This window comes from Bombina bombina, chromosome 6 (genome assembly GCF_027579735.1).
Source record: "Bombina bombina isolate aBomBom1 chromosome 6, aBomBom1.pri, whole genome shotgun sequence".
Classification (NCBI taxonomy): domain Eukaryota; kingdom Metazoa; phylum Chordata; class Amphibia; order Anura; family Bombinatoridae; genus Bombina; species Bombina bombina.
The window spans coordinates 1111437242-1111450544 of record NC_069504.1 but is presented as its reverse complement, the minus strand read 5'-3'; the positions used below and the strand labels follow the sequence as shown (position 1 = coordinate 1111450544).

Genomic DNA, 13303 nt, shown 5'->3' with positions numbered 1-13303 from the left:
GCAGAGAAGGCACTCCATTATCAGTCAGATAGTCCATCACCACCGTCATTCTCCGTACATTGTCAGAATTACGTTGTCAGGAGCTTCCCTCCCTGTAATAAAGCCTACTTGGTCTGGGTGCACCATCGTCGTGATAATTTGTTTAAGTCTGTTGGCCATCACCTTTGTCACAATTTTAACATCCTGGTTTATAAGGGATATAGGTCTATAGTTGGAGCAGTATTTTGGATTTTTCCCTGGTTTTGGTAATACAACTATTTTAGCTTGAAGTAATTCTGTTGGAATTTCATGGCCCTCCATAATATGATTTGCGTACTTAACTAAATGGGGGATTAAAACTGATTTAAACAATTTGTAGTACTCACCAGAGAACCCATCTGGTCCCGGTGCCTTCCCTGGTTTGAGATCTTTAAGAACTGCTAAGATTTCTCCCCGGGAGACTTTGGCATTTAGTAATTTGCGGTCTTTCTCTGTAATTTCGCCTAGTTTTGCGGTGTCTAAGAAGTTTTGCTGTATTTGTTGGGTATTGTTTCTATAGTTTACTTTCTTGCCGTCATATAGGTTCCATAATAATTTGCAAACGTGTCCACAATCTCCTCCGGGTGAGAGGTTTGGTGGCCCAACGTGTTTTGCAAGAGTGGGATTGAAGAAGCCTGCTGGGTGTCTCTAATTTGTTTGGCCAAATATTTATCTGGATTATTTACATAAAGAAAATAAATTGTTTTCAGTCTATGGACTGTCCTAATGGAGTGTTCATTCAGGTATTTTGCTAGGGCCTGTCTTTTAAGTTCAATTTGTGAGAGCACTCTAATTCCTCTATCTCAGTGTATAGCTGTGATCAATGTGTCTTAATTTTCTTCCTAAATATGTTTTTTTCTTTAATGAGTAAGCCCCGAACTACTCATTTATGTGCCGCCCAGACTGATATGGGGTTAGAGGTTGAGTCTAGGTTAATAATTCCAGTATTCTCCCAATGCCCTGATTAGATTGTTTTTAGTTTGTTTGTTTTTTTTAAGCAAGAAGGATCATATGTCCAGGTTTGTAATTTATTTAAGTCTCTTAATTCCCCTAGCTGTACCTGAGTTATAGAGTGGTCCGACCATACACATGTATGAATACTAGTTGACCTAAGAACCGGTTGCAGTATCTGACTGATAAAGATATAATCTAACTTGGAGTATGACTTGTGGGCTGCTGAATAGAATGCAGTGTCTGTGGTTATGCCATACTGTGTTTTCCAAGTGTCAATAAGGGAATGTGGGCCTAGAGAATCCATAATGGTTTTGGCCACAGATCTGAGTCTCCCGCCTTTCTTGGAAACTATGTTGGGTGGTTTATAAATAAGGTTTTGAATATCTAGGTTAAAATCTCCTGCCAGAATAACACGCATTTTAGACCAATTAGTTAGTAGATGCAAGATTTTTTTAAAGAAGTTGTTCAGCTTCTCGTTTGGGGCGTAAACATTGCATAGTACTACATCCACTCCCTGAATCTGGCCCTGTACTAGAATATACCATCCCTCATTATCAGCTATTTTTTCCCCATGTACAAACAACAATGAGTGGTGTATCAGTATTGAAACTCCTCGTTTCTTTGTGCTTGATGTGGCATGATAATGTTGCGTGTATTCTCGTGACCAATATTTGGGGATGGAGGAGCTAACAAAATGTGTCTCCTGGAGAAACACAATGTTGGCGTGTAAATTTCTGTACTGAGTTAGAGCTGTACGTCTCTTGAGGTCAGAATGTAAGCCCCTCATGTTGTGTGAGAGGAAGTTGACAGTGGGAAGTGTCATCTTGTGGTATGTTGATGGAGACTTACATTATGAAAGGATATGGGAGCCAGCTGGGCTCTCCGTCTCAACAAGACCCAAGGAGGGGGAGCAATGGAAGATCTACTCGACTTGTGGGCTATATCACATCTATGATAGGAGTCATCTAAGTCCCCTAAATGGGGAAGTATTCTAATTAACAAGATTACATGACTCGTGAGCAATTGTGGTTTGAGGTATACATAGTAACTTATTAACAACCTAACAAACTCAAACAAAAACAAAAACATAAACATATAAACATTTTTAACCATTAGGTATTGAAGTAAAGAGTTTTAAATAAAACTCCCCAAAACTTAAAAAAATTAGAGGAAATGAAGAAAAAGAGAGATTAAGAAAGTAAAGAAAAAGAAATTAGGTGGGTTAGAAGTAATAAAAAGAGAGAAGAGATAAGGGAGAGCGTGCAGCCAGGAATATCAGATGAAAGCCGAACTTCGGCTAGAAGCAATGGACAGAAGTATCCAGAGAGTGGACAAGTATGCATTTCTAGCAATTATTTTCTAGGGATTTATGGATTCAGAAATAATAAGAAAAAGGATATGTGTAGAAACATCCATAGGTACACTCCATGTGTCCATGCTCTTTGTGAGAGGATGTTGTGGATGTCTCTAAGTTACCAAGGTGTCTCGTCTGGTGAGAGTTACAATGAACAGATGGTTTACACTCTAAAGGCAGTCACACCGCCTATATTGCGGGAGCAAGCTGAAGCCTCATGTCTTGGGTTTCTTTCCCCCCCCTTGTAATCTTTGTCCATCTACTTTTTGATGATGAGCTTCTAATTTCTGAAGAATCTGGTGCTTTTGTAGATGACGCAGTAGTTGGGAAGTCCGGTAAATCCAAACCTAGGGATTTGCATGCTGTAGGGACATCTTCCAGGGACCTGATGATTGTTGTCTTTCCATCTTTCACCACTGTAAGGGAAAAGGGAAAGCCCCAATGATATGGCATTTGTTGTTTTCGTAGAAGTACTGTAAGTGGTCTGAGTGTGTTGCGATGTTGTAGAGTGCGAACACAGAGGTCTTGATAAAATTGTATCACGTTTCCCTGGAATTTAAATGTGGGACTTTGACGTGCTGCCTGTAATATTTTTTCTTTCTCAGGAAAACGCAGAAGCCGTACTATGATATCTCTAGGCGGTAGATCATCTCTAGGTCTGGCTCTGAGGGCTCTGTGGGCTCTCTCTATTTGATAAGAGTCCTCTGTGTTGTCTCCCGTAATCGCTCAGAACAATTGGTGAAGATATGAATTTAAATCTTTATTTAAAATTGACTCTGGGACTCCTTTGAGTCTTAAATTGCACCTCCTAGACCTGTTCTCCAAGTCTTCCATCTTTTCCTGGAGTTCCAGGATCTCTTGCTTTTGCGAGAAGACAGATTGGGAGAGCGTGGAGACATCCTCTGACATCTCTTCCTGATTGGTTTCCAGGGTGTCCACCCTGTTGCCTATTTCTGTGATGTCATTTTTTATTTATTTAGGCTGGCTGTCACCGTGGAATAAATATTGTCTATATTGTTCCAGAGTTTTTAAAAAATTGTGTCAATGTCCTGTTTGGAAACCAACAATTGTAGGTCAGCTTTTGTAGCAGGAATTTGGTCTGCCGGGGTTAACATAGTGGGATCCATGTCTGTGTCTTCTTCAGTTTCTGCCTCAATGTTTTAAGGGAGTTTATTTACCTTTGATGTTTTAAAGAAAGAGTCCATGGGAACTGTTTTAGAGAGTTTATCTGACTTGTTTGTCTTTCTTGTAGACATGGTTATTTTGTGTATTATGAGTCTCTTTATCTTCAAAGATTGTGATAGAGAACAGATTTTATTTATGACAAGCAGAATTATATACCCAAATGCCTTTTTAATTCTTTTATTGCTGGGTTCTATTGATCATTAGTGTCCAAAATACATTCACTGAGTACCCCCTCTTGCAGATCTAGTGATTAGTGAGAAGTTAGGAATTATCTTGAAGCAATCTAGCCTAGATATTTTGCATATTTCACACTCTAAATGCCACAATTCAAGATCTGGGGGGTAGAAATATATATTAATTCTCCCTGCAAAAGTGTCACATAATCAGGAAACATCACCTGCTGTGTCAGTGGAGGCTAGGCTGTGTTTATTGCCTCGGCATGAGCTGTGTCATTAAAGGTGATTTCCCAGTCCCATCTGGCCACTACAATATTCTTTAATCTCACCATCAGCCATCTTTCAGCCGTTCCCTAGATGTTTTATGATGGGGAAAAGGTTGGGGCTGTAACCGGATCGCAAGCCCCGAGTCTCCTTGAGATACAGCTTACCCACGTGGTAATGGCGGATCAATGTCGCAGCAGAGATCTCCCTGCACCGTGCCGACGGGTATTGTCCTCTGACCTCCCTTCCCTCTTAGCGGATCTGCTTGTATGTCCGGAGGCAAGTGAAGGGGAACCCCCACAGCGGTTTGTCATCTGGGATCTCTGTTATATGCGTCTCTGCATTAGGCCTAGACCGGTTGATCTCAGACCCCTTTATATCCGCTCTCCTGGGAACGATCCGGTACACAAAAGTATATCCCTGCAGTAAGGGTCCTCTTTCCCTCAAGTGTGGCTATTTATCCACATCGCATGCACTTAATGTGCACTTTTTAAACTCCTAGCTGCACGGAGCTCTTCACCTACACCTCTATTTTAGAGCACAGTCAGGCACCGCCCCCCCCCCCCCATTAAAGGGACTTTAAAAGGACAGTCTACTCCAAAAATGTTATTGTTTAAAAAGATGCACTTACTACTCATTCTCCAGCTTTGCACAACCAACATTGTTATATTAATATACTTTATAATATTTAAACCTTTACATTTCTAAGTCTCTGCTGGCCACCTTTATCTCAGAACATTTTTATATCTTTTCACACAAGACACTGCTCCTTTATTTGTGCCATATAGATAACCTTGTGCTCTCTCTATGGAGTTATTCATGAGTCAGCACTGATTGGCTAAAAACAAGTCTGTCAAAAGAACTGAGATAAGGGGGCAGTCTGCAGAGGCTTAGATACAAGGTAGTGGAGTATTTAAGTTTTGTTCTTCCCTAGGCGCTCACAATTCTGCTGCCTCCCTCCATTTTTTAGGTCTTTTTTGACCATATTATGTTTTGGTCAGGAAGTAATGTGATTTTTTTAATGACATTTCCAATATAGATGTTCACACACACACAAGTTATACACATACACACGCGCACACATACACATACACACACACATATGCACATACGCACACACACACAAGTTATACACATACACATGCGCACACATACACACACATGCACATACGCACACCCACACAAGTTATACACATACAAATGCGCATACATACACACACATGCACATATGCACACACACACAAGTTATACACATACACACGCGCACACATACACACACACATATGCACATACGCGCACACACACAAGTTATACACATACACACGCGCACACATACACACACACATATGCACATACGCACACACACACAAGTTATACACATACACATGCCACACATACACACACATGCACATACGCACACACACACAAGTTATACACATACACACGCGCACACATACACACACACATATGCACATACGCACACACACACAAGTTATACACATACACACGCGCACACATACACACACACATATGCACATACGCACACACACATCTATCTATTGCTGCAATATATATAAAATCCCAAACAAAGTTTCTTGAAAACAATACTTCCTCAAACATAATACTAAATGCTGAAAAGCCAAAAGAACTAAAGTCAATAGTTAGCTGTATGAAAGAAAGGTTCAGGGCTACCTCTAAACTGTAAGCTCCATGGACAGTCTCTTATTATACCCCCTAGCATGTAATCTTTTTAGGCAAAATCTTACGTTATTTACCTGTATAATACTTCTAAAATAACTGTAAGCTTCTTACAAATATATAGTGCTGCCCCTTCCCAATCTGCCTCCCTAGGCAAGTGCCTTGCTTACCTAGGCTAAAATACGCCCATGATACAAGTGTATTAAAATAACTGGGGAATGGGTAATAAAGGTATTATCTATCTTTTTAAACAATAAACATTGTACATATAGTGAAAATTGTGCTTGTCCAACATTCCCTAGAGAGGAGAAAAAGACACTTAACTTACTTCTTTATTGTGGCCAATCAGATACAAACAAACGATTATTAACCAATCGCTGTACAACATGTGGGTGTGTCAGGGTCCTGCTTTGCTCAGAATCCACTCCAGCCTTTCTGGGGAAGTGGAAACACTACTATCTTCAGAGGTAAATTACCGGAAAATGCAATTGCCATTTTGTTTTATTTATTTTTTTGGCATAAATAAACTTTTTGGGGGGGGCGGGAGGTAAATAAAATTTTGAGTTTAATGTTATCTTAAAGGGACATTAAACCCATGATTCAGATAGAGCATGTGATTTTAAACAACTTTCCAATTTACTTCTACTATCAAATATGCTTCATTCTCTTGGTATCCTTTATAGAAGAAGCAGCAATGCACCACTGGGAGCTTGATGAACACGTTAAAAAAAGGCATATATGTGCAGCTACCAATCAGCTAATAGATCCCAGTAGTGCATTGCTGATCCTGAGCCTACCTAGATATGCTTTTTGATAAAGGATACTAAGGAGCCAATTTATCATATGTCAGGTGGACTTGATTCGCTGTAGCGAATCATGTCTGCCCGACATCACTAAATGCCGACAGCATATGCTGTCAGCATTTAACACCACACAAGCATTTCTTGTGAAATGCTTTTGCAATGCCACCCCCTGCATAATTGCGGCCAATCGGCTGCTAGCATGGGGTGTCAATCATCCCAATCATATCTTAAATCCATTGCTTCTTAACTTTAGTTTCTGGCGAGCCGAAAACTTCAGGCAGATTCAGCAGCATCCGCTGCTTGTTGAATCCAGCCCAGAGAGTACAAAACTAAGTAGATAACAGAAGTAAATTAGAAAGTTGTTTACAACTGGGTGCTCTATCTGATGCATGAAAGTATTATTTTAACTTTACTGTCCCTTTAATTACTTACCAGTATTTGCCTCTTTGGCAGGCAGGGGGTTAAGGCAGCTGGCTTATGGGCAGAAGCTAAACTAAGCGTATTTTCTTTGTGATGCAGGTTATGGAGTTATGGCAGACGGAACAACAACGTATGTGAACTCTTCAGTATGCACTGTGAATTACCAGCCAGTAAATCCTCCAATAGTTATTGACCTACCAACCCCGAGGAACACATGATTTCAACAGAGCCTGGGCGTCATTATCAGCTGGTTAACAGGCAGCGGGTGGTTGTTGTTTTTAACATCTCTGTACTGTAGTGAAGACCAGCATGACATTGTATAGCATCATCCTACAGACTCCAGCAAGGATCAATGAACAGAAATATAACAAAGAAAAACAAGCAAAAACAGCTGGTCACTATTTCTAAACATAAAGCTTGTCGGAAAAAAAACAAAACAAGTTTTTCTGTTTACTATAATTGGTGTGTTTTTATCACACCATTATTTTACCAATGTGAAGCTGCAAGACCATTATAATGGAGCTCCCACTGATGGGAAGATTAACCAGGAAGATGGTAACGCTATGATCCAGGATTGCGCAAGGATTTTATCGGATTGTAGCTTGTGAAGACAAAAGCAAAACCACTTGCACTTGTGACAATATACAGCTTTTTACTGATGTCTTGGGCTGCTACAGCTTTCTTAGATTGTTTTTCACATTATTAAATAGCACAGTAAAAAAAAGTGACAAATATATGGCAATAGCGCTCCTCAGAAACACCCAAGCACAACGGAAATGTGGTTACAATACATTTACACGCAAATCAAAGTTGCGAGGAGCCACAAAAACATCTGGAACACTTTGGAACAGACATCAAAATATTAAAGGCAATTTTTGTTTGACGCATTTAGAATATTCCAATATTCACTAATGTTTTTTTACGCACATGCTCCTTTGCCAAACTTAATTTTCTTTTATTTAGGCATGTAGAGGCTTGTCCCAATCCTCTAATCCAACTGTGGGAGATGTCCCTGTCAGCCAATCAGCATTAAGGCTCCAATATCAGATGTACACAAATATGCATTGTTTTTATGCATTGTAATCTCAATATGTTTAAAATGCTTTTAGTTAACATTTTCTCATGAAAAAAAATCCCAGCATGTTTAATTGCTGTTCTTACACATGCATGATTTAAAATGATTGTGTTCTAGGTCCCTTTACATCAAGTTTTCAAACATTCTTTTATTTTCTTGTTTTGCTTAGTTGGAGGGTTTGTCGTTTTTCTCAAAGGAACTGTCATGTTATGGTACCTGATTTGCAAAGCGCAGTAAATGTTTTTATTATTACTGACATCTTAGTAAATCCTTGCTTGGTTTTATTTATGTTGTCATTTTTATTTGTATAAGTTTTTATTACCTCGTATATGAATAAAATAAACTTTCAGGAAAATATGTAAAGATTTTATGTTGGACTTCGCAGTTAAATTATGTTGAGGTGAAAATAATAAAAAATATTTTACCACTTTGGAATCCAGCTTGGGTTTCCAGTTTTTAATTATTATAATTATTATTATTCTCTTAAAGGGATAGTTAACCCCAAAAATGTTATTGTTTAAGAAGATAATCTCTTTATATGCCATTCCCCAGTTTTCCATAACCAACACTGTTATAGAAATATACTTTCTTTCTAACGACACGGTGAGTCCACCGATCATCATCAATTACTGTTGGGAATATCACTCCTGGCCAGCAGGAGAAGGCAAAGAGCACCACAGCAAAGCTGATAAATATCACTTCCTACCCACAATCCCCCAGTCATTCTCTTTGCCTCTCGTGCAAGGAGAAGGTGAAGTGTTTGGTGTCTGTAGAAAATTGAAATTCAATCAAATTTTTTTTATTTTGAATACCAGAGTAGGTTTACTCTGATATTCCTTTCAAGGCTGGGCTTAGCCGTATTTCACGTTAGTCTCTTCAGTAGGGCAGAGGTGGCTTTAAAGCAGTTAGGAACTTGTGAGGTGGGCCTTACTGTGTTTTCCTAACAGATTGCTGCCCTTGTATAGAAAGCCTGAGTAAGTTTACTGTCTTTCTTTTATTCACAAGTCACTGTGAGGAGCGGCATCCTCTCATACGGGTGAGCTGTCATCCTGCCGGACAGCCGAATGTACAGATAAGTGCCTTTTGTATTCTGGGGCTAGGAGGCTGGCACTGCAGGGGTTCAGGCCTATCTATTTTATTTGGGACAAGAAATCCTTAATAAGGACATGTTATGGCAGTGAGCAGGAACTTTCATGTAAATGGGGAGATTTAGGAGTTAATCTACTTCAGGATAGAAGGGGTTAACCCTAATTGAGGCTAAGATTGTTTATATGCTTATCCTCAGAGCCCTGCATGTAGAAACTATGGTACAGTGGCAATCCTTATTTATTAAAGGAATGAGGAACATGTGCAATGCGTGATACGTTTTTATCTACGTTTTAAATACAGAGGGCTCAGTGCACTTAGTTATGTTTTTTGTGCGGGAGATCCCGCTTTCTCCTTTTCTGGCCACTTTTGCTTAATTTAGGTAGAAACAGTCTCAGTGCAGATTCTACATTTCTTATGGCCGGATAAAGCGCGATGTTTGCGTGCTTCGTTTTCAGACAGTGCTGTTTGTTACATTTCCTTCTTTTTAGAGACGGAGCGGCGCCATTTTGGGTCTGCCTGTAGTCCCGCCTCCTTCTCTGGGTGGAGATCGGAACGGCGCTTTTATGGCAGGTCTATTGTTTTAAACAATTTTTTAGAAGGGAGGACGGTTCACGATTATCACCTGGATTTTTGTGACAGTTCCCAGTGTTTTGAGCCGCATTAGTCTTCCTGCCCTCAGCGGTGCAGCGACAGCAGTTTGCGTCATAATGGCTGAACCAGCTGGAGCTGCTGCTATTCATGTTTGCACAAACAGTAACACAAAAAGTCTCATGTGGGTGTTAGTACACAGTTGTCTTTATTTGTTATATTCTCACACAGTAGCATGATTTTTAAGTCCCTTACAAATGCATACTCTGTTGTTGTGATAGCCGGTATGAGCTATCATATTTATTAAAGACTCAATGTGGGACTGATGTTCTTGTGGGAACAGGGGGCATTTATTGAGATAAAATTATTTGAATTGTTTTTAATTTTAAAGACTATTTTATGACAAGACAGGAGGCTCCTATTTTGCTTTACTTTTGTTACTTCCTAAACTCCAGCAGTAATACAAGTACAGAAAAAAGAAACATAGTATATCTGGACAACCAATCAGATCACAGTAAATGGTAATAAAGCCAGGCTCTGGACAACCAATCAGATCACAGTACACGGTAATAAAGCCAGGCTCTGGACAACAAATCAGATCACAGTACACGGTAATAAAGCCAAGCTCTGGACAACCAATCAGATCACAGTACATGGTAATAAAGCCAGGCTCTGGACAATCCACTTCCTCTTTCTTTACTGCTCCAGCAGCAAGGTGATGTAAACTTGTTTCAGAATTAATTTTCAAATTGCATTGTATTTCTCTGTTTCTTGAGATTCTATCTTTCCCTGCCACTCATTCATTGAGAGTGGATTTCTCTTCTATATTTCTTTTCTATATTTTCTAACTAACATATATCTTTTGTTATATATTTATACTTTTACATTTGTTTGTGATTTCAAACTTTTCCAACGCTTCGTTTTTCTATTAAAACGGTTTGTGTTTCTATATAGTAACGATAGTATCGTTGGTAGCATAGTGGATCTAGGTTGAAGGCTTGAAATATCTTCTCTCAGTATCGCCGTCCGGGAGCACTTTTTACTGCCATCGGTGCCCCCGTGGCCATCTTGGTAGAGGAACTTTGCAATACTTGCTTACTACGCACGCATCACACCACGTGACCGCGGCCATCTTGGATTTGAATTTTTCCACTATAAAACCAACGATAAACATATTTGCAAGTGACTTATATCCAAAATAAAACAATACACTTATTTAAAGTTAAATCGATGCATAGATGGGGTACTAATATTATATACATCTGCAGATACGGATCAATCGCTAAATATCTCTGTGAATAATAACTAAAGGAAAAACAACAAAGAAAAAGTATCCTTTTAACAAAATAAACAGAAGTGTTTTCTGGCATTTGGCAGTACTCTCTGAGCTCCGCAGCAGGCAATACATGTATTAATCATATCATTATATACTGTATATATATATATTGTTCCTTAATTTAATAATCAGATATCATGTCTGATGATGATGAACAAACCCCTGTTGACATACAGTCGCTGGTTAATAACTCTGTGTCACAAGCAGTATCCTCTGCTCTAGCAGATATTTCATCCATGGTTAAAAACATTATACAGGAGACCCTTGAACCTCCGGCCCTGACGCATAACCCCTCTGAACCAGAGACCTCTAAAAAGCGTTCTTCCAAAACCAAACACCAAGGGGAACCCCCCCTTACTAAGAAAAATAAGCCTGCCATAACTCCTATTCCTGGGGTAATAATAAGGGAAGACAATGACAATGATATTACCTCTGAACTAAATAACCCCATGTACTACCCTGATGGTTACCTATCAAATCATGAGTCAGAAGAAGAATGGCCTAAAGAGCCGCACGAAACACCATGTTCCCAAGGGGACACTGACACCTACCCCACCCAAACCATTATAGACCCCTTAGGTCAGCCCATGTTTGACCCTGACCAAATAAGACACCCACGGTCATCTGAATGGTCCCCTTCACCACACATAATGCAATTCTTACAAGCATGGCTAAGAAAACCCCTTCCTAATCCCACTAGGAATAAATTAAGGGCCGAATGCCCACGACCCCTGCTCCCAGATAGGGAATCTTCCACCCCTGAATTCGACTCCACTATGGTGACTCTCCTCACCAGAGGTGGGAGAGACCCTAGAAGGGGTCTAGACAAATCACTTAGATCGACCCAAGATAAATTGTTAGACATGGTGGGGCCTATTACACAAATTCTACAACTCACCGATCAGGGGATGATAACTTCCCAACCCTTAGACCCTCAGCAGGTCAGAGAATGGGCACAACGTACAATTTGCCTTTTAGTCAACACCAATGTAGCACTCTCTACTGAGAGGCTCAGGGCAGCTCTAGACTAGACTTGCCAGACTAGACCCTAAACTGGCCGATATGGCAAAGACAGAGGCGGATCCTCAGCCAAAGGATTACTCTTCGGGGAGTCCTTTATTCGAGATCTGAATAGATTTGTTTCCACATTTACCTCTTTAGACAGAGCCCAGTCTAACGTGCTCAGAGTACTCTATAACAGGGTTTTTTTTGCCAGGGCTTGGCTTTTCAGGGGTCGTTCACCCAGCCGAACAACAATCAGAGACTCCTTTCCGACAGCACTATGCTCCACAAATTAGACCATTGTTCCCTACACCATAACCTCATACCAGTGGGTTTTGCAAGCAGTTTTAGGATTCCAGATAGAATTCTTCCAACTACCATTGCAACCCCTCCCTCCCAACCCAATCCCATTTCCTCATGCTATGCAGGAAATTATAAATTCGGAAATGCATCAGCTTCTCCGCAAAGGGGCTATAGAACGGGCCTCAGTACGAGGGTTTCTAAACAACATATTTTTGGTCAAGAACTTGAAGACTTTAAACTTATTTCTTGCCATTTCAAAATGGAGGGCATAAACCTACTCAGGGACACCCTGCAAGGGCAGGATTGGATGGTTCATCTAGATTTAAAAGATGCATACTTGACAGTGCCCATGCATTCAGCATTCCGTCATTATCTCCAGTTCCTTTGGAACGGAGAACTCTGGCAGTTCACGTGTCTCCCCTTCGAACTCAGTTCAGCTCCTTGGTGTTTCACCAAGATTATGAGACCAGTTGCAGCCTTCCTTTGAACCAGGGGCATCAGGCTCATCCTCTATCTAGACGACATCCTCATTTTAGCACAAGACAAGAGCTTATTATTCAATCATTTAGAGTTCACAACAAACCTCCTACAACAGCTAGGTTTTGTGATCAATCACAACAAATCTCTCCTCTCCCCTGCCCAAACTCTAGAGTTTCTAGGTTTCACAGTGAATTCATTACTGTCTACCCTAGCCTTGCCACAGGTCAAACTAGTCACCATTTGAAAGGAACTCAGATCAGCTCTGAGGAAACCTCAGTTACCATTGCAACAACTTGCAAGGATAATAGGACTCCTATCCTCCTCCATTCAGGCAATTTTCCCAGGTCCCTTATACTACAGGGCCATGTAGAGATTAAAACACTCTTACCTACACAAAGACCCTTCCTTTGCTTAATCGGTAACTCTCTCCCCAGCAGTCAAACAGGAGATATCATGGTGGCTTCACAATATGGAAGCCTGGAATGGCAGGACCATTTTCGGTTCCTCACCGGATTTTATCATAGAATCAGATGCAGCCTGATTGGCTGGGGCGCATTC

At 40.3% G+C, this 13303-nt stretch overlaps 1 protein-coding gene across 1 annotated transcript in view; it reads left to right on the top strand.

The window, feature by feature from the left end:
• Positions 1 to 7090, top strand: part of MPPED1 (metallophosphoesterase domain containing 1) — a 341777-nt gene extending 334687 nt beyond the window's left edge. The window contains exon 6 of the mRNA XM_053716262.1: positions 6972 to 7090. Within this exon, the coding sequence (XP_053572237.1) occupies positions 6972 to 7090 (119 nt within the window). The remainder of the gene's footprint in view (positions 1 to 6971) is intronic.
• Positions 7091 to 13303: the final 6213 nt, after the last annotated feature.